Source organism: Lethenteron reissneri, chromosome 1 (assembly GCF_015708825.2).
Source record: "Lethenteron reissneri isolate LAM-NWPU_2019-01 chromosome 1, ASM1570882v1, whole genome shotgun sequence".
NCBI lineage: Eukaryota > Metazoa > Chordata > Hyperoartia > Petromyzontiformes > Petromyzontidae > Lethenteron > Lethenteron reissneri.
In genome coordinates, this window is record NC_083779.1 from 6093017 (window position 1) to 6114030 (window position 21014).

At 42.5% G+C, this 21014-nt stretch overlaps 2 protein-coding genes across 5 annotated transcripts in view; both read right to left on the reverse strand.

Annotated features, from left to right (window-relative positions):
• Nucleotides 1–911: 911 nt before the first annotated feature.
• On the reverse strand, nt 912–9894 carry PSMA4 (proteasome 20S subunit alpha 4). Of its 3 annotated transcripts, none has more exons than XM_061573008.1 (9): nt 9856–9894; nt 6810–6836; nt 6598–6640; nt 6164–6326; nt 5439–5516; nt 4484–4572; nt 3769–3899; nt 2814–2937; nt 912–1993 (listed from the first exon to the last, which is right to left on the reverse strand). In XM_061573008.1, exons 2-9 carry the CDS (start codon nt 6810–6812, stop codon nt 1830–1832), a joined length of 795 nt encoding a protein of 264 aa, XP_061428992.1. In that variant the 5' UTR covers nt 6813–6836; nt 9856–9894; the 3' UTR covers nt 912–1829. The 3 variants fall into 3 exon arrangements, with proteins under 3 accessions (XP_061428992.1, XP_061428915.1, XP_061428840.1); XM_061572931.1 differs by lacking the exon at nt 9856–9894 and adding an exon at nt 9455–9572; XM_061572856.1 differs by lacking the exon at nt 9856–9894 and adding an exon at nt 8021–8126.
• A 4531-nt stretch (nt 9895–14425) lies between these two features.
• LOC133342239 (mucin-2-like) overlaps nt 14426–21014 on the reverse strand; it is a 78217-nt gene continuing 71628 nt past the window's right edge. For both annotated transcript variants that reach the window (XM_061551308.1, XM_061551393.1), the window contains 3 exons: nt 18611–18759; nt 17934–18079; nt 14426–15765 (listed from right to left, as the gene is read on the reverse strand). In XM_061551308.1, coding sequence (XP_061407292.1) covers nt 15664–15765; nt 17934–18079; nt 18611–18759 — 397 coding nt within the window. In that variant the 3' untranslated portion in view covers nt 14426–15663. The remainder of the gene's footprint in view (nt 15766–17933; nt 18080–18610; nt 18760–21014) is intronic.

Sequence of the window (21014 nt, forward strand, 5' to 3'; positions counted from 1 at the left end):
AATGATGGATTTGAGGTGACCCCACAGTAAGAAGAAACATAAGATATTCATATAGACAACACATTAAATTAAGAAAATGTGTTAATGCCAGCATTAAGATAAATGAAATCACCCTGTGTCCTGACTTTTGGGCCAACCTGTGCATAGCCATCATTCAAAACACCGAGTGTGGTGAAGAGGAGACGCGTGGCAAACATAGTGACGTACAGTAGCGGTGGGTCGTAAGGAGTTCAAGACGCGTTGGTGTGGAGTTACCTATCCACTGCTGTCAGTTTCCGTCAACTTTCAAACACTCAAGGCTGAGTAAGAAAAATCATGCATATGCATGACGGGTGGTGGTAGTCGCCCACTCGGGGGCTCTTAGGCAGACATTATTTTTGCAGCCCCCCTCCCCCCCCCTTTAAATGTATACTCTTGAGTGAGATCACATAAGAGATGTAGCGAGATGAGATACATGTCAATGACACGTAGAAATAATAGATGAGAGAAGATGCAGAGGAAATGGACGTGTTGAGATGTAGGCAGGATTTGAGCTATGCTTCACTCGTAACTTTTATATGAATCCTGGGTCCATTAAACTACTTAGCATCCTATTCCTGTGCTCATGCCTAGAGCCATCGCTGCGGCACTTTTAAACTTCCTTTGTCTCAAGTTTTGGGACACCCTTCGACCGATTGGGTTGGTTTTACATTGTTCATAAAAGGGTTAAATGTTTGTTTTTGCATTTCCGGTAACGGAATAATTTTTGTTTACTGATTAATACCAGTTTGCCACACATATTAATATCTGGAGAACTCTACACAACACGTTAACATTTTAACTGCCACAGTGGTGAAATGTTTTGCACAATTGACTTGCAATCCAGAAACCATTCAGTGAGTAGACCTATTGAAGGGTACATCAAAAGTCTGTGATATCACCATCTCACTTTTATTGGCTGGAACGGGACAACACATCGAGTCAACAATGAACCTTAATTAAAGCCAACTGCATCTGGGCACACATTTCGAAGTCAAACAAGCGCAAAAAACTCTACCGTTTTGGGACGAGGCAGGCATGGCCATTTCAGAAAGGTGTGTCTCCTTATTTTCACTTGCTCCCGAGCACACAACCCCCCTCCCACCACTGCCGCCCCCCAAAATTTGACCCAAAAAGTTAAAACACAAATCCACAAATGCAACTGTGTAAGGTTGGATGGTTGTGCTGCACGGCTCGCCGGTCAGTTCCCGGGTCGTGCCGCGTGTTGTTTGGCACGCAGGACATTTCGCTCCAAGTGACCACCGATATTCTAATGATCACCCAGAGCCGATGTTATACTCCAAGAAATTCATTCGTTAATATTGACTTGTTTGTGCAATATTGTTAGATTTCTCATGTGAAGACACAGTTGCTTTTGAATCGATTTCCTGCAAACGGGGTTGACATAATCACACTCCCGACGCTGCGCCGCCACGTTGAGTGCAGGCATCACACATCGGCACGGTCCCAGTCCGCTGCCGGCGTTTCGTACGGCAACTACTGCAGCGACAACGGATTAATGTGTGCCGGAATTGATCGTGACTTTTCAGTGGGGTTTCAGTGTCGTTTTTTTTATCCCCCTTTTCTTTTATATTGCGTTCTTTCACATAAACAGCAATATAAATATCTTTACCAGCTGTACATTGGGAGCGATTTGGTCTTCATGAAAATAACAGAGATTTTTTTGTTTAATAAGAAAACGCATTTATATACTGGGGCAACCCCAGCACGCCGCTGAATTAGCCTGGTTCTTTGAGGACATTCTGTGCTTCAGTGGCGACACCGTGGGAATTTGCACGCATACGTGTTCTCTAGCTACTCTTCCCCTCCTTCTCCTTCTGTTCCTTCTCCTTCTTCTCTTTCTCGGCTTTGGCCTCCTCCTCCTCGTGTTTCTTGACGAGGGCCTCCACCTCCTTCTGCTTGAGAACCTTGATTTTGGTTTTGCCGTTCTCCCGAGTCAGGGTGGCGATCTCAACTGCAGAGGGAAACGAAGGCAAGGACAAGTTAAAAACGCAATATGATTACGTAATTATAATGTGCATTTTCTTAACGACTTAGTAACTTCCTGGAAACCTGGTATTCCACATGGGATTACTTGGCAAGGCAGTGACCTGCAGCCACCCAGATTTATTTTCCACGATTAGACGCTTTACCTGCTCCTGTAAATGAGACATCACCCCAATACCCGTCCCCCCACTTGGCTCCTAATGCAATCCTTGATCAATTAAAAAATCGCACTCACCATTTTCAAGATCCTCCACGCACTCTCCTACCTCTTATCTCACACTAGTCCCCTCCACGCACACTCTGGAGCCACCTTACTTCATGCCAGGGCGTCTCATAGTGTTTTACACGCGACTTACATAGAATCTCTACTTAACAAATTTGAAAGGAGCATCCCCCAGAAACATCTGTCCCTCCGTGGACAAGCTGATTTAGCACTATAGCCTGCAATTAAGTATGTCTACCAGTAGGGGGCGATTATTGCTGTCTGGTTGCTATGTGTCATCCCAATTGAGTCATATGGTCTGGAACTAACGTTCCATAGCCTTTGGAGATGTTGACTCCTTGTGGCTGTTCAGGGCCAAGCTGAAGACCTTTCCCTTTATCCTCGGTACGCCCACTTTTTCTGAAACAGCATCTTGCGATGCGGTCGAATGTATACACTACGTCAATCCAAATTGTACGTGTCGTAAAGCGGAAATCTATTTTGTCTTGTGACAACGCTAGGCCAATGGCACAATGAGAATGACACTGGGGGAAAAAATTAACGAAAACGAATGAAGAACGCGTGCCTTTTTCGGCCGTGAGCTTGCTGACGTCCATGGTCTTGTTGAGTACTTTGATAGCCAGAGCCAGAGCAGACTGGAGGGTCATATCTCCTTCCTTGTATTCCTGCTTCAGCATCGACACGGATGCCTGCAACAGGTTGAGTGGTGGGGGAACAGACAGCTCACGTTAGACCAGGGGTGGGGAACCTATGGTCCATGGGCCAGATGCGTCCTGCTGCTTCATTTGATGCACCATGCAACTTCATTGCACAAAGACTGTGACTTGATTTCATACTGCCCGTGAAAGTATGTGACCTTAGCGAAACAAATAACACGGGCTGCAAGTTCGGTAAACAATTGGTGACATTGGTTGGAGGGACACAACTGGAAAAAACGTGATAATACGTGCACAATGGACAGCTATTGAAGGTGACAAAAACATGGCTGATGATAGCTGGAGGGTTCGTAATGGATGTCTTTGACGTATATATCATTTGTTTACTCATGAGTATAATAGTCACCCTATATCTGTTTAATATTTCCGCAGCGTAGTTGTGTACTTTGTTCTGTTCAACCCGGAGATGATCTGCCCAAGTCGATTTGCGCTGCAGGGAATTGCGTTTGCTGTATCTTCAATTCCTCCTCATCATATGATGCAGTTTTTTTGTTCCAATTTTTATTTATTTTGCTTTTGTCATGTTGGTGACACAGACCACTCTTGCAAATTATACTCTATCCTGATCTCTCTGATTCTATTTACCTTGTTAAACTTTAATTATTTGCATGATGTCGACAGCACAACTAATTAACAACTGAAGTCTTAACATGATCGCCCCCTCTTGAGTTGCCAAGCATGCAAGCCGGAGGGTACAGCACTGACAATGATGTCGAATGGAGACAATATCGTGAGTGGGAGGTGGAAGAATTATGTTTTGCGCAGAGTAAGCATTGACACGCTTGACAGGGGTGCCGCACTGACCGCGCTGTTGTTGCCGATGCAGGTGGCCTTCCAGCCTCCATAGTTTCCGCTGGGGTCACTCTGGTAGAGCTGGTAGCCGTAGTGCTTGTCCCAGCCCATGTAGAGGATGGAAACGCCAAACGGCCGCTTGCCTTCGCAGGAAAAACACAATGTTTCGGATCACAATTACCCAGCGATTCACACACCATCGTTGCGCACAACAATCACCAGCAATGTGCCTGATCTGGGAGGAAACGCATGCATTTGGGGTGACAGTCGACATTTTCATCATTTCATATGCATCATGGCGGTGACGCAGCCAATACCGCGTTCGACGCTTGTTTCAGAGGTTCGTGGTTTGAATTCAGCGGCTGCCCTGAATAATACTATGGGTGTAATAACCATATAAAATACTACGCGCCATCTGCTTCACTGACAGTGAACATTTACGATCACAGGACGTCTTTTACAAGAATAGGCCAATGTGTACCAGTGTCATGGTCCAAATTTAAAAAAAATATTAAATTGACATAGCAAGTATCCCCCCTACTAACAGACCAGAGCTTGGGAAATTATTGGATGCAGTCTCTGGCTGCCTTCCTGCTTGTCTGTGGTTTCCTGCCCAAGCGAGCTGAATGGACCAAACGGCCTCCTCTCGATAGTAGCCTCTCTGATGTTTTGATGTATGCAACAGGATTTGAAGTGGATCTGCTCCATCGTCTTTGGCATGCCATACCTCCGAACTGTGTGTAGGCTTGTTTGATATCGCAGAGTGTTGTGACCAGCTGCTCGCAAGGGATCGGCTCTTGGTACTGAAACAGATACCTGTGGGATTCACGAAACAAACACAATTATCATTAACTCGCTTTTCAAATGGAACTTGACAAAAATGTCCTCACCCATACAACTGAAGATATTGTGAAAGACAAATGTTATTCATTTGCATTAATGCTGGCAGGCTACTTTGTGAATAGTTCCAGGAATAACCAGGATTAGGAATAGGCCACTAAAAGGAAGACCTAGAGCCAGATGGCGGTGGCGATTCAATTAAGACTGGTCTCTTGAACAATGTTTTGACAATTTGAAAACATAAATACAGATTTTGGTGGCGACGAGACTGTAGTATAGCTTGTTGATGGTTGGGTGGCGACTTTCAACCAACTATGGGATCTATACGAACAAAGCCATGTTGAGGTATGGTGGCACCAACAGAATTGGCCATGATGACCACTTGACGTTGAGAATACCTAATTTGATAAAAAAAATATGAACATATTAAATATTAAGACATGATGCGCGAAAGAATGTGGGTTATTGGTTTTTACCCTTCTATCTGGCAACAAAACTGACACCTTTTTACAAGGAGTCATGTTTGCATAGACCGCAATACCTGCAGTCATAATACAAACAAAAGAACATAACTCTGATAATGTGCACTGTCCTTGAAGTTGATTGGTCCACACCCGAGACAACTTTCCTTCAAGGACAGTGCACATTATCAGAGTTATGTTCTTTTGTTTGTATTATGACTGCAGGTATTGCGGTCTATGCAAACATGACTCCTTGTAAAAAGGTGTCAGTTTTGTTGCCAGAGAGAAGGGTAAAAAAACCAATTATCATATTTTTACTGGCAAATGAGGTTCCCATAGAATGGGGGTTGCCTAAATATTAGACAAGAGCGGAGGAGTTACCTTTGTGCGATTACCCTGAGTTCGTTTGTGAGGACATTGGCGTCAGACGTGATCCCTGCGACGCTGCACGCCATGTCCCTGATAAACAAAGAAAAATCAACAACATAAGCAAATATATGTTCCACGTGAAACAGCTAACAAAGCATACTTAATGATAACCATTTTACTACTGCCAAGACTTGTTATAGAGTGTTAAGCCCACCGTTAACTTACATCACAGCAACAGAACTATCAGACAGACTATCCCACGGACGGGGAAACGTAATGACACACGATACTTTCCTGATCCTCGTAAGACACCAGTATACACTAGCGTTGTTAAGCAACAACCGGTAACCGATTTTGAAAACGGTTACACTGGTCCTTACAGCTCCTTATACCCCTGCATTTACCCTTCTCCAAATGGCACGTGCCTTTCTGTTTCACAATTGTGAAATGGGGCTCAGGTCTTGTGCCAGGCTATTGTAAGAGTTTAGAGAGGATAAGTAGCATCGTGACCAATAATAAAATGATACGCATAAACTACGTATCATAGGTGGAGTGGTTCAGGAGGAGTTCTCCAACACACAAAAACATTTGCCGCTCGTCCAAATCTCGTGTTGCTGTTGCATTTGCTCACCCCATCAATGTATTTCGCACCTTACGTAGCCAACCATGCTAATCGGGAGGTGCGGAGGAAGGCCAACAAACTAAACACAACAACAAGCGGTTTGCGGGCGACTCACTCGTTGAGCTTGTAGATCTTCTCAGAGAAGAAGACTTCGTCCAGCAGCTTGTGCGTGTTGCGCCGCTCCGCCGCCAGCAGCACACCATCGGTGGCGAGGATGCCCAGGCAGGTGCCCGCATGGCCGATGGCCTCCATGGCATACTCCACCTGGTAGAGCCGGCCTGCACACAGCGAGCACACCGCCCTCCGCCGTCACTTACTTTACTCCAGCACGCAGAGAGAGGGATAGGTTAATGCTCTGGCCACAGTAGGCCTCTGTTCCTTTGATTTTTAAATCATCCAATTGGGTACTTAGTGTATTAAGAGGCAATTTGTATTGGGACACACAAACAGGTCTATGTTTTTTTCTGCTAACGAATATGGTTAAAAGAAGATTCCACCAATTACTGAAGGAAAATTTTTTCCACGTAAATTAAATATGCTCTTTCTTACCTTCCGGCGAAAATATTGTTGTTCTGGAATCATATCTGCGAGACTAGTGACAGAGAACAAAAAATGTTAGTCAAAATGTCAGGCTGACATTGATAAACAAATCAAGCAACCACCACGATCACCACCACCTGTTCCACCATCAACAAAGCAATCATATACTATACGTGTAAATGCGGTTTTATGATAAAACAAAAACATCATGAACGTCCTACCATGTTGGCGGTTCAGTGATCACACGTCTGTAAAGAAAGAGATGTCCAGGTTAATGAAAAAGAATATACACGTTGTTACAATGATCATGTGTGGAGGCGATGACGTGTAAAATACAAGGAAAAATAGTACAGCCAATTTACAGCAATAAGCGTACTCCTAACCCATCATCTATCCACTGCCGGATGAAGGCCACCAAAATATCATGCCTATCTCACGAGCCAAGAATCCATCTAGCTTCTAAACATAAAATGACTAAATTCGCTCCATCTCCCTAGTGGACGTTGGCTTTTGTTCTTGACAGTTCTAATGATGTGAATAACCTGCATATGTTGTCCAATCAACGTGTTCCTCCTCTTTCTGCCTCAAGTGTAATTTTAATCGTGCCCCTCTTCTTGCTTCTATGCTCACTTGTCAGAATTGTATATGTATTTGTCAATGTACTGCAGAGGTTTCCTGATGCAAGTGTCAAAGCAGATAATAATAATCATTATATGGCCTCTTTTAAAATATGTGCTTATTTTAGGTACATTGGTATTTAAAGTTTCGTTATTAGGTTCAGCCTCCCAAAAGTACTAAAAAACCGCTCTCTTGTTTCTTAATTCATCGTGTCAAGGACCTAGGGGAAGCTAGAACCGGTTCAGACAATTGTCTCCGAATCGAACTCGGGCAGCCGGATTCTTAGCGCAGCGTCTCTAGCTGTATCCCTAAGACAACGATGTACAATCGTTTAGCGACACTTGTTTCGCGCGTCTTGTTGTGCCCATAGATATCTTTAACCCCACTTCGAACCCTTCGTTAATGTCACTTAAGGCTTTAATCATGCAGGCCATGTCCATTGAACTTCTCGTGACGATGTTGTTAGCCAACATATCCGATAGCTAATGTTTTCCTCGCGAATATTTATGCCGATCCCGCATTAACTGCCCGTTAATTTCGCACCAATTTACAATCAGTTATCAATAATCGGCCACTAATTCATTCATTATCCGCCGCTGTGGTTGCAATAAAATCTCGAGCCCACACAAGGCCGCACAGTGAAACAGCAGATTTAGCATCGCAGCTGTGTCATTAAATCTCACTCTTTCGCTCGTTAGACGCGAGCCTTAAGCTCTACGAGCTGTAATGCCACGCAGCTGCTACGCGTGAGAGAAACGTAAATGTTGTAATTGTTTATATTTTGTCGGAGACTAAGATACACCGAGACTCTTACCGTCACTTTAGGCCCGTGGGTCGCCTGGCAGGGTGCCGTAAAGCGGATTTCCTCCGAACAAGGCATGGGGTTTTACGACAGAGCGTAGTCTTTACGACCGCAACTGAGATTGGTGTACGGCAGTACATTTCGTAGTTACTATAAGCGAGATTCATCTTCTTGGTTCTTTCGGTAAAGCCGAAACGTCGTGAGAATAATTTTATTATGTTTTATTTTTATTATTTTATTACTTCCATTCTACGTGACTTTACCGAAAGAACCAAGAAGATGAATCCCTGCAGTCACGAAAGCTTTAAATCAAAATTTATAAGCGAGATTTGAAGCTTTCGTGACTGCAATGATTCCTACTCTTAGGTTTTTTCGGTAAAGGCACGTAGGTAATAATAAATAATAAAAATACATAAATAATAATATACTTTTTATTTATTTAATAGAATAATAATATAAATAAATGTATTTATTTTCTCGACAGACCTGTTCTCCACCTGAAGACGGCTGCTTGCGTTGTGGCCGAAACGTCGTGAGAATTATTTTATTATGTTTTATTTTTTTATTATCCTCCTTCTACGTGATGACTTTACCGAAAGAACCAAGAAGATGAATCCCTGCAGTCACGAAAGCCTGGGTAGTAATTCGATGGGCGACAACCTCATGTTTTTGTATTGTTGTAAAGGTCTTACCCGTCCCGACTGGACATCTGTAAAACAAAAAAGAGCTTTATAGCTCATCGGATTCCTCCAGTATTAATCAATATTCTGATTCTGAGGTATATAGCTCCTACGGCCAGCATGGAGTGGGGAGGCCCTCAACCCGTGCCCTTATACATCTCATGGCTGCAGGTGTATAATGACTTATCCTAACTCGACGATTTGCACTAGCTCATATCAACACAAACAAATAAATACTCTTTGACTTATCGTATCTCTCAACCCCTTTGTTACAGACATTATTGGTCATCCGTGCCCTTATACATCTCAAAGTTCATCCTACAAAGTTCCATCACAAGGGAGAAACACAAACGAATAGACAAAACATTGTTTTTGCCCGCATTGAAACGGCTTTACGCCGTATGGACGTGAAAAGTAAAATTTCCCTGTACAAGAATACGTTGTAAATCGTATGGGTTAACATTTATGCAACTACAACGGCCAATTTGAGGCTTGAGATTTTAGTTCCACACAAAACACAACAATTTTGTGCTCTAACCACATACAATTACACACGAAAAATAGCGTTGCTATGGATACGTCATCGCTCGTGCTCCACTAGCGGTGCTGTCACACCGGTTAGTGCCGTATTAGTAACGAGTTGGCACATTCTATTTACGTGACAAACACCTTACTAATTGGCTGTGTCGAGTGGTGGTGGGTTTAACGACACCACATTTATATTTACGCGATCTAACCCCCCCAAAAAACCCTGTATTATGTCTACCATTGTTGCATCGAATCCCTGTGCAAAAATATCGGCCGTGACTTCAACATCCGGGCTGTGGTTGAGGTAAAGTTGCTGTTGCACCGCGGCTGCACGCGTTTCCACACAAAACACAACAATTCTGTGCTCTAGCCACATACAATTATACACAAAAAATAGCGTTGCTATGGATACGTCATCGCTCGTGCTCCATCAGCCAATCAGCTGTCAGAAAAAACATCCCGATACAAAATGGCTGCCACACACCCGTTAGTGCCGTATTAGTAACGAGTTGGCACATTCTATTTACGTGATAAACCCCACAAATTGGCTGTGTCGAGTGGTGGTGGGGTTAACGACACCACATTTATATTTACGCGATCTAACCCCCCCCCCCCCAAAAAACCCTGTATTATGTCTACCATTGTTGCATCGAATCCTTGTGCAAAAATATCGGCCGTGACTTCAACATCCGGGCTGTGGTTGAGGTAAAGTTGCTGTTGCACCGCGGCTGCACGCGTTTCCACACAAAACACAACAATTCTGTGCTCTAGCCACATACAATTATACACAAAAAATAGCGTTGCTATGGATACGTCATCGCTCGTGCTCCATCAGCCAATCAGCTGTCAGAAAAAACATCCCGATACAAAATGGCTGCCACACACCGGTTAGTGCTGTACTCGTAACGAGTTGGCACGTTCTATTTACGTGATAAACCTTACAAATTGGCTTTGTCGGGTGGTGGTGGGGTTAACGACACCACATTTATATTTACGTGATCTAACCCCCCAAAAAAAACCTGTATTATGTCTACCATTGTTGCATCGAATTCTTGTGTAAAAATATCGGCCGTGACTTCAACATCCGGGCTGTGGTTGAGGTAAAGTTGCTGTTGCACCGCGGCTGCACGCATTTCCACACAAAACACAACAATGCAGTGTTCATCTTCTCGGTTCTTTCGGTAAAGTCACGTAGAAGGGAAGTAATAAAATAATAATATGTTTTATTTTTATTATTTTATTACTTCCCTTCTACGTGACTTTACCGAAAGAATCCAAGAAGATGAATCCCTGCAGTCACGAAAGCTTTAAATCGAAACAATTCAGTGCTCTAGCCACATACAATTACACACAAAAATAGCGTTGCTATGGAGACGTCATCGCTCGTGCTCCGCCAGCCAATCAGCTGTCAGAAAAACAATCCCGATACAAAATGGCTGCCACACACCGGTCAGTGCCGTATTAGTAACGAGTTGGCACATATTTACGTGATAAACCTTACAAATTGGCTGTGTCGAGTGATGGTGGGTTTAACGACACCACATTTATATTTACGCGATCTAACCCCCCCAAAAAACAACATGTATTATGTCTGCCATTGTTGCATCAAATTCTTGTGTAAAAATTGCGGCCGTGACTTCAACATCCGGGCTGTGTTTGAGGTAAAGTTGCTGTTGCACCGCGGCTGCACGCATTTCCACACAAAACACAAGAATTCTGTGCTCTAGCCACATACAATAACACACAAAAAATAGCGTTGCTATGGATACGTCATCGCTCGTGCTCCATCAGCCAATCAGCTGTCAGAAAAACAATCCCGATACAAAATGGCTGCCACACACCCGTTAGTGTTGTACTCATAACGAATTTGAACGTTCTATTTACGTGATAAACCTTACTAATTAGCTGTGTCGAGTGGTGGTGGGGTTAACGACACCACATTTATATTTACGCGATCTAACCCCCCCCCCCCCAAAAAAACCTGTATTATGTCTACCATTGTTGCATCGAATCATTGTGTAAAAATATCGGCCGTGACTTCAACATGCGGGCTGTGGTTGAGGTAAAGTTGCTGTTGCACCGCGGCTGCACGCATTTCCACACAAAACACAACAATTCTGTGCTCTAGCCACATACAATTACACACAAAAAATAGCGTTGCTATGGATACGTCATCGCTCGTGCTCCACCGGCCAATCAGCTGTCAGAAAAACAATCCCGATACAAAATGGCTGCCACACCGGTTAGTGCTGTATTAGTAACGAGTTGGCACGTTCTGTTTACGTGATAAACCTTACTAATTGGCTGTGTCGGGTGGTGCTGGCATGTTTAAACGACACCACATTTATATTTACGCGATCTAACCCCCCCCCCCAAAAAAAAACCTGTATTATGGCTGCCATTGTTGCATCGAGCCCCTGTGCAAACATAGCCGCCGTTACTTTAACATCCGGGCTGAGGTAAAGTTGAACATTGTACAATTGCTGTATGTTATTTTAAGAGTTTGTTTTTAAAGTTATGGGGCCAGTTTGTAGGTGGGTGAGCCAATGGTGCAGACGATGGGACGAAGGGATGTACCTTCTTTATGGATTTTTGGTAAGCCATATAATCTGGGTGGTCTAGAAGCAGAACATTTTAAGGAAAACCGTTTCGTCAGTTCGATTAATGAAGACGATGGTACTTTGCAAGCCTACTGGCTATCAACAAAGTTTCGTTCATGAAGCCATCCATATATATAGACACAATTTCAACCAATAAGATGGTCATTAGCTCAGCAATCAATGGAAAGATGTCATCAACCACTTTGGGTCATGACTTGATTTGTGTTTTCTTGTCAAACTCCACCATCAGCAGTGCGGATGTGTGGAGCGAGGTGCAATGATTGCCTGGCGGCCCTTTGATTATTGTAGACCTACTGCTGGTGTCGGGGTTTTTTTCCACATTAACATTAGCTGCCCCGCCCATGCTGTTGACACACTTGGGCTACGCACATCCCTAAACCTTTATAAACAGTTTGCCTTTAGAGGCTAACCCCCCTTTTGCCCGATGAAGACCGCTTGTGTCATGATCGTAACGTCATGGTTTTTAGAGCATGCTACTAAGATATGGGGTCTTGCCATCAGCGCCACAAAAAAACAAAGCACCTGCCTGGGTATTTTGTGCCATCAAACACTCCACCCCCTCAACTCCCTATATATGATGGGGCAGTTGTGGAGAGAGTGGAGAAGTTTCCGTACTTGGGCAGTGTGCTTATGAGCAACTCCAGTTTGGCAGCCGAAGTCTCGCTCTGAATCAGTCGATGCGCATTATCTTTTCATTGGTTGTATATCAATTTGTGGAAACGATCTGGCCTGTTGCTCCACGCAGTTATTCCCTCCCTTTTCTGCGATTGCGAGACATTGAGCTCTCCAAAGGAACATCTGCACCGTTTTGAAACGTTCAGGCGAGACTGCCTATGATCCATCCTGAGTTTAACCAGACTGGATTCATGAGCTCACATTTCCTTCAAAGATTTGGACAAAGTTCCATCAGTGAACTCCTCCGTGTATGTTGTCGCATTTGGTAGTGAACCGTGCGTGTTTCGTCAGGGGAGAGTTATGGTGGTGTCCACCCAGCTGGACACAATGACCCCCATTTTATTCTGAGTAACATCTCCCGCAACCACTGTAGCTCACCCCAGCCACTGGCGAGACCCTCATCCATGTATTTGTAACATCTTGACTCAACTCCTGGGAAACACCCCTGGCAAACACTTCACCTGCACCCATAAACGCAACCACATCTTTTAAATATTGAGCCCTCTGCTTGCCCTAATGCCAGATCAATTTCACGATAGCACTCACCATCTTCAAGAATCTCTATGGACTCAACCCTGCCTACCTCTCCTAGTTGCCCCTTATCATCTCACTTTACTACTCTCCACACACTCTCCTAACTCTCACATCTCAGAATAAACACACTCTGCTATCTCTGACGTCTCTCTACTTCCCTCCACGCACTCTCCTACCTCTCACCTCCTTCACTCCACATACTCTTCTGTCTTCCATCTCATCTCACTCTATGCCCCTCCATACACTCTCTGCTCCAGCAACCAATGCTTTCTGTCAAGCCCCCAGACAATATTCCGCTCAGTAGAAGGAAACACTCTCTTCTGCTTCTGCCGTATTATGGGGCTCAATTCCCCCATCCATCAATGCTTCCGACTCCATTACAGCAGTTACGGTGCACTGGTATCACAAAAGTGTACATGAAAGTCCCTTTTTTTATACACAGTTAGACCCGCCCTGAACACTTGTGCTGTGCCGTCATCAAGAGGTGCTTGGTAAGAGCAGGTATGAATTGTCACATTGCAGGGCCGTGAGATATGGCTACGACATGGGGAGATCTTCATTCAGCTGTGGACAGACTATGGCTACTGGCGATTATAGAGTGTGTATGGGGAGCTGTGAGACAGTGATTATAGTACATCACTATAAACCGGCAAACTGAGTTGGATCCCACCTCATTTAAGAGGGTCCTGCTACATTGGGATAGTTGACCACCTATATTTGAATGGAGGTTTGGATCCATGTGGGAGGAAACGGAGAACCCATCAAAGTATACATGAGTGGTGACACTCAGCACCGGCATTTCCTGGCCATACCTTGCAGCCCCATGCCTACAACACCTGGTAAGTTCTGGTGGTGGTCACTCATCCAAGTAATAACCAAGCACATTACTGCTTAGCTTCTGAGATCCGACAAGATTAGGCACATTCAGAGTGACTTGGCCATACTAAAAATATGGTAGAGATGTTAGCCACTATCTACAGGGTGGGTGAAAAGTCTCTATACTCCTACACCGTACAGATTCACTGGACTCGTAATCGTAAAGGGGTACCGGACGTTCTATTTCACTCTAACCTTACAGAACGCATATCCCATTGTTGCAGATCCACTTTGTGCATTATTTATGCATGATTTAAATGCCATTTTATACAGACATTCACAAATCTTTTCACATATCCGCCTATACCTCAGTCTCCAGTTAGTCGGATAAGCGACATACTGTATATAGATAAGTAATACAATTCATATACTGCAGATGTGGTGATATACATTTTTAGTCATCATTGTCAACAACAAATAAAAGACACACACGAAAATATTATTAATATTTTTATTGATAGATTTTTTTTTATATTTTATATATATATTTTTTTATATTCTAATCTACTTTTATTATGATAATTGAAGAATGTCCTGGAATAATTTTGATAACCCACAACATTGTTATTGTTTCAAAAAGTGTAGGCTTTTGTTGAGATGATAAGCAGGTTAAGTGGAATATTTTTTTTTGAATGTTTAAGTTCATCGTGCAAGATACAAACTGCGTTCGGTTTCACGGTTGTGCTGAGCAGCGTTCCAATGTGTTTTACGGTTGCACCGCAGGGTGTGTTGTTTGGCATGATCTCTTAGTTTCTGAATCCCCCAGCACGTTGACTGAAACGTCGGACATCATTCCGAACAACACGCACATCGAAGAGCTGCGCTCCAAATGATTAACAGTGGATTTCAAAGTGCCAGTGTGGGTTATTTTTAAAATACTGTACTGTATATACCATATTCTCTGTATTATGATATGCTTTTTTCCTTGAAATCTAATGCAAAAGTTAGGGGTAAATTTTAGTATCTGGTAGGAGTGTGACAAGATTTGCAGAACTTTATTGACACTGGAGCACATGTGTTGGATACGTCTTACTTTCTAGAATTTCTGATAGTTTGGAGAATATGGTATATTTTTAGGTGGGTTATCAACTTTTTTCAGGACATCTTTCAATTATATTTTGCTTGCAAGAATACGAGTTTAGCTAAAAGTGTAACAGTAACGCCAACCACCTGAGTTAGTTAAGAAATGAAACGATACATGAGTAGCATACAAATGTAAACTAAATGGCCCAGCCATATGGAAAAAAGCAAAAAATCCAAATAAAAGCCCTAGCATCCCCCCCAAGCATATATGGCTCTCGAAATGTAAAGCATTACATGTAAATTCATGGACATTTTGATAATTGGCAATAAAATATATACTAAAAATTCCCACATAAAAGAAGCAAACATTCATTTCATAACACAACTTTCAAATCTAATAGTGAATGCTTAACAGAAATGGAATAACATACATTGTAACTTATACGGCTTGCATACATTTCTTAAAATATATATTTGAATTTTTACATCAACATACCACTTATATTGCGGGAAAAGGATAAAGGTTTCCACATTCTTTAACATAAACAGTTCATATATATAAAAAAGATAGATTGTTTAAGTCTACCTACACATACACACTTTTAAGTTATTAAACGCCATATTTTTTATTCTTTTTTTAAGTAAAGTGCTACGTTTGTTCAAACTTCACGGATCATGCACTGCGAGCGACTCGTGCCATGTCCATTGCTCCCTAGATTTAGTGCGTTTTTCTCAAGTCCAGGTGTGGGTAGTAGGTTCCCCAGGGTCGCTGCATGGTCTGGTATTTTCCCGTGTGGTGCCGGCAGTACTTCACACAAAGCTGTCAAAAGCAAAGAAACGTATAAATGCAACATCATCAGAAACACACATGTGATGGAAGGCCCCATTGCCACAACCATAGTGTACACGTTTCCCTGCACTGTAGAAGGCCTCCTGGCTTTAACATTCCTCCTCGAAGATGCTGGTGGTGTAACCATCGACCTCGTCAGAACAACAACAGGGCGATGCACGCATCTCTTTCACAGATGGGAAATTAAAGACAAGCCACAGCAGTTCAATTGTGGCCATTCAATCCAAATAATGGACCATTTAGTAAATCCATCGAGTCATATAGATACATAGAAGTCACAGAGATACATAGATACACATATAGAGATGCATAGAGACGCATCAAGATTCATAGCTCTCGAGACTCAGAAATAGATAAACACTCGTAGAGATGCATATAGATAGGTTAAAGACAAGCAACAGTGGATAAAATAGTACAATGATGATGATGAAAATGCATATTTTTCAATTGGTAAGGGGAATATATATTTTGACAGAATTTATTTTTGTACATCACTCACCCTTTTACTACTTGATTTATTGCATTGTTGTAAGTAGAATTGCAACATGCTTTAATATAAATTGGTTGTGCTAATAATGTGTAGTAGTACTACTTTATTCTCCGGATTATGTCACACTGTCCCCTGTATTTTAAAGCAAAAGTTTGAGGTTCGACATATAATCTGGAGACTACATTGTCTTCTGGAAGATGTATTTTAATCTAATTGTTTAATTTAAGTTTAATGCGTAGCCTTGTTCAAAATTGTTTAAATCATCTTCTGGAAGATGGTCACCATAGCAATGCATGACTACTCGTATGGCAGACGATATCACCAGCCATTTAGAATCTAATTCGAGAAGACATATCTCCCCAAATTTCAAAACATCATGTTCATAATCCTCTTATGGAAGATGGCTCTCCATCGAACTGTATTCTTCCAATGATAAAACACGTGTTTTTTCAAAATAGCCCAAATCTGGGGGTGTGTCTTATTCTTTGGGTCTTTCGTTAAAGCCACGTAGATAGAAAAATAATAAAATTATCACGACGTTTCGATCGCAACACAAGCAATCGTCATCAGGTGAAAACAATAGCAGGAGAGCTGCCGAGGCAGGAGAAAATACAGCGGGAGAGCTGCTGAAACACGAAGTTATATTGGCTTGAGATGGGCTCAGCCGAAGGATAAGTGGGCGGGGCTAGAGGTGGAATTTGCATGTCAATCTAAGATCGGTCATGTACCTCCACGACGACGACGCAGCTGTGGAGGTGGTCATTGTATTGTGAGAGATTAGCATGCCAATATAAACGAACCAACGCAACGGTGGCTGTGCTAGTGAGACATCCAGCTCGTTAGAAAAACGAGGGACAAGACCACATCGAGGAAAAGGAGCAACGGTGGCTGTGTTAGTGAGACATTTAGTGTGTATGTAACTCAGAGAGATGGAAATAACTGCTAACTATTATTTCCTGTTTACTTACTAGTCCAATTATCACCCACATTCCATTATAATTTATCTTTAACTTGTATTCCGAAAACTTTTTTCATTTGTTTTTAACCGATGTTGCATGTATATATATGTTGAACAACCGTGCGAATTGGAGGTGCGGTGGAAGGACAACAAACTAAACAATAAAATCAGTTCTAAAGAAGTAAATTTAAATCTAGATTTAGTTTTCATTACAGGAATGTATTTATATACTCTTTACGTGCAGTATTTTTTAGTTGTAAGGCGGTTCAGGGTTTTCTCTCTGATTTCGATGTGCTTCATTGTTATAGTTTGTACATTTTTCCTTTTGTCATATTTGGTAACCCCGGTTACTCTTGCAAATGAGACTTACATCCTGGTCTCGTTGAGTTCTTACCTGATTGAACCAAAATCAACTTAGGTCACCAAAATGACAACAACAAATCAAATAAATTAGAGCAATGAAGCAAATACAAATCGGCATTAAAGCAACTGGTGTCAGGTTAGAAATAAAAAAATATCACGCAAACATAAATCCACATCAAATAATGAATTCCCTGGATCGTGAGTAGGGTCGGGCAGCTTATTTTTATATTACTCAAAGTACAATTAGAATTCAGGTTTCAGAAACATAGGGTGACTTATTGTATCCATGTGTTTGGAGCGTAACGTGTGTCGGGCTGCTCTATTTACCATCAGTAGGCAGAGTAAGAGCATCGCTGCGAACAGGAGGCAGCAGAGTGCGATGATGAATATGATCCAATATGGCAGCGGCTTCATTGCAGAGTAAATCGGCTTTGTCGTGGTAGGGGCTGCTGTGGAAACCAGAATGTTGTCTTCTGCACAAAAGAAAATACAAACACGTGTGAAATTTGAGTAGGCGCATTAGACAGTGGTATAGTTTGCACGGCAATTGCGGCTCATCACAAGTCAACTCTTATCAATTATGACTTTAATTATGGTGTTTGCTTCTGGCCGCTTGGTGTTTTATAGGTCTTTGTGCCAGTGGACAGCAACCGTGATGAAAATGTGACTCATAGGGCCTAAATGGTCATTGAGCTATTGGCCTGAAAATGCCGAATTTATATCAACCAGAGTGGCACATACTAACAACGATTTTCTTAAAGTATTTTATATGCAGGTCACAAATATGTAGAAGAGCAAGGTGTTAATTGTATAACTTTTTGTTAATTCAAGAAGGATACCATTAATAGTTTGATAAGGAATACCGTTTTGGAAATAAAAATTATTGTGATATGAAGCGTCCATGGAATATGAAAATAGGACGTGTGTATATAAATAAGTCAGCCCCTAATGGCATTCTACAGTGGGCCTCTAGGAACTTCTGCTGCCCTGCTGACACTACGTACGGTCGACTTGGAGGCTGTTGGGAGAGAGTTGATAGTCTCCGAGATTTACGACTCCGCCAGTGCCGTCAGCGAATGTGTTCTTGATGTCTGGCACACTCGTGGTGTTGTTAGAGAAGTAGCAGTGGCAGTCAACGATGATAGATCCGATTCTGTGAGAGAGAAAGAGACACACACGCAGAGGTGTTAAACAGAACTACGGTTGTACAACTGCACCCTACACAAATAACAAGCTGGCAGGACAATACATTACAGTTTCCAATGCAAAGTGTATTTGTATATAGAGTCTAAATGTGGCCAAACCGCATCACAAGAAGCCATACAGAAATAATGGACGAGCCTTTTTTTCTAGAGATAACGATGCAGTAGGGTAGACGTATTGATGGGAGTCTATGGGATCGCTTGGAGTCTATTGAACTCTGTGAATCAATACAGTACAATGAGGATTTACATAGCGTCCAAAAGCGACCGACCACATCTCAACATGCTATGCAGAAACAGTGGGCATATTTATTTTATAGTGGGAAAGATGCGGTCATAAGTCTCTGATAGTCTATGGGTCACTTTGTGAGTATATTGGTCTCTGCGTAAGTATATTGGTCTGTGTGAGTATGAGTCTCTGTGAGCCTATGCGTCCCGATGTGAGACTGTCTGTCTGTGCAAGTATATGGGTCTCTGCGAGTCTTTGGTTCTCTGTGTAAATATATGGCTTTCTGTGTAAGTATGTCCCTATGTGAGTCTGTGGTTCTGTGTGTAAGTCTAGATATGTCTTGTGTAATCTGTGTACGTTTATTAAATACATTACACTGGATTATAGCGTCTATGCAACCACATCTCAATTGTGGAGTAAGGTGGTGAGTTTGGTATTGGTGTTGGCGAGCTGTTTGATTAGATGTGTAGCAATTGGGTTAGATATGTTTTTAAAAATAGTTTTCGTGAAGACAGGAAGTGTCCTGAAGCGTACAGACACACACAGATGGACACACAGACAATCGGGACGGATGTAATTATTTCCAGCATGTAGCACCAAGCAGTATAGTGGCTCCATTTCTAGACAGCTATTTTCTTTTGTACCCCTTTTCCACTGGCATATCCGAGTTGAGCCAGTGATGGGCCTTCACGGCACTACGGGTGGATATCAACTACCTATTTTCTGTGCCAAGCCAGAACCTAACCATGCTTTGCTGGTATCACAAGGCATCTGGCGTTCATTGTGTGCGATATCAGTCAGCACAATGTATGCACACAGTGTCGCTGCCGAGTCATCTACGTGCGCCTATAATGGTGTGACGTCGCGGCACGGCTTGGCTTCTGTGGTGGAAAAAAGCCTGCTGAGCAGCGCTGCTATGCATGCGTACCTAGCTGCGTCCCGGCTTGCCCAACGCAAGTTCAAAGCTTCGTTAGTAAGAAAAAAAAGATTTTAATGTTATAGCCAAGCTCGCATTTCGGTACCCCTGGCGAAATTGCTCTTGACTCGATAGCTCACCTGACCTGAGATTTAAAAAAAAGCTTCATACATGCTTCTCACAGGAAGGTCTAGGTGTATAAATACACATTAAGAGTTGCAGTACAAATATTTTATATGTAGGGGGCTACATCATCATTGAATAGAATGCTGTCCTCACCAAACGTAAGTATGAGAGATGGCTGGGTGGCTCAGACGTTCATAGTGCTAAGTTGGCAATGCTGAGATGCTGAGGTTTAGAATCCAGGTATCGGCCAACCATGATTAAACTGGGTTCTCGAGTATAGTGAGTTCATGGTCTCAGCCCAGCCAGAAATGACTGCACAAAAAAAATCCATCATTAAATCTGTTTCTGCAACTAATTTTTGGCTAAATTCCAGCTCAGAGAATTAAAATATTGGTTTGAATGTCATGAGATGAATCGAACTCTGATATGCAGAGCATGTAGGCAACTGCTGCCCTCTCCTGTGTGGACTAGGGGTTACTTGAAGAAGGGATCTCAGTGATAACTCTGTGATATCCACTTCCGTGGGCCGTTCCCTAAAACTAAGAGAGATCCAAACTGATTCTTTGTCTCATGACACGATGCCGATAGCACAATCGGGATAACATTGGGAAAAATACAAAAACATTATTTATAAAACGTATGTATATAATTCTGTACAATGAACTCTCAATTACCTATGGGTGTGTTATTTCGGTTGCAGTTAACCTTGCTTGCAAAAAAGAAAGAAAATATCTTTAGGCACGCTAGTTCAATTATCAGCTACTCATCTCGGGTCAGGGACTCAGGTGCTTCACAAACATGTCGGCAAGTAAACCGATTGCTTGAAGAACAGGTGACGTATCCTACGTCTTTGTCCCATTCTACGTAAAAATCAATAATTGTTATTTTATCGCATAATTTGCAAATGTTTCGCATTATCTGTGTTTTTGTTTTAT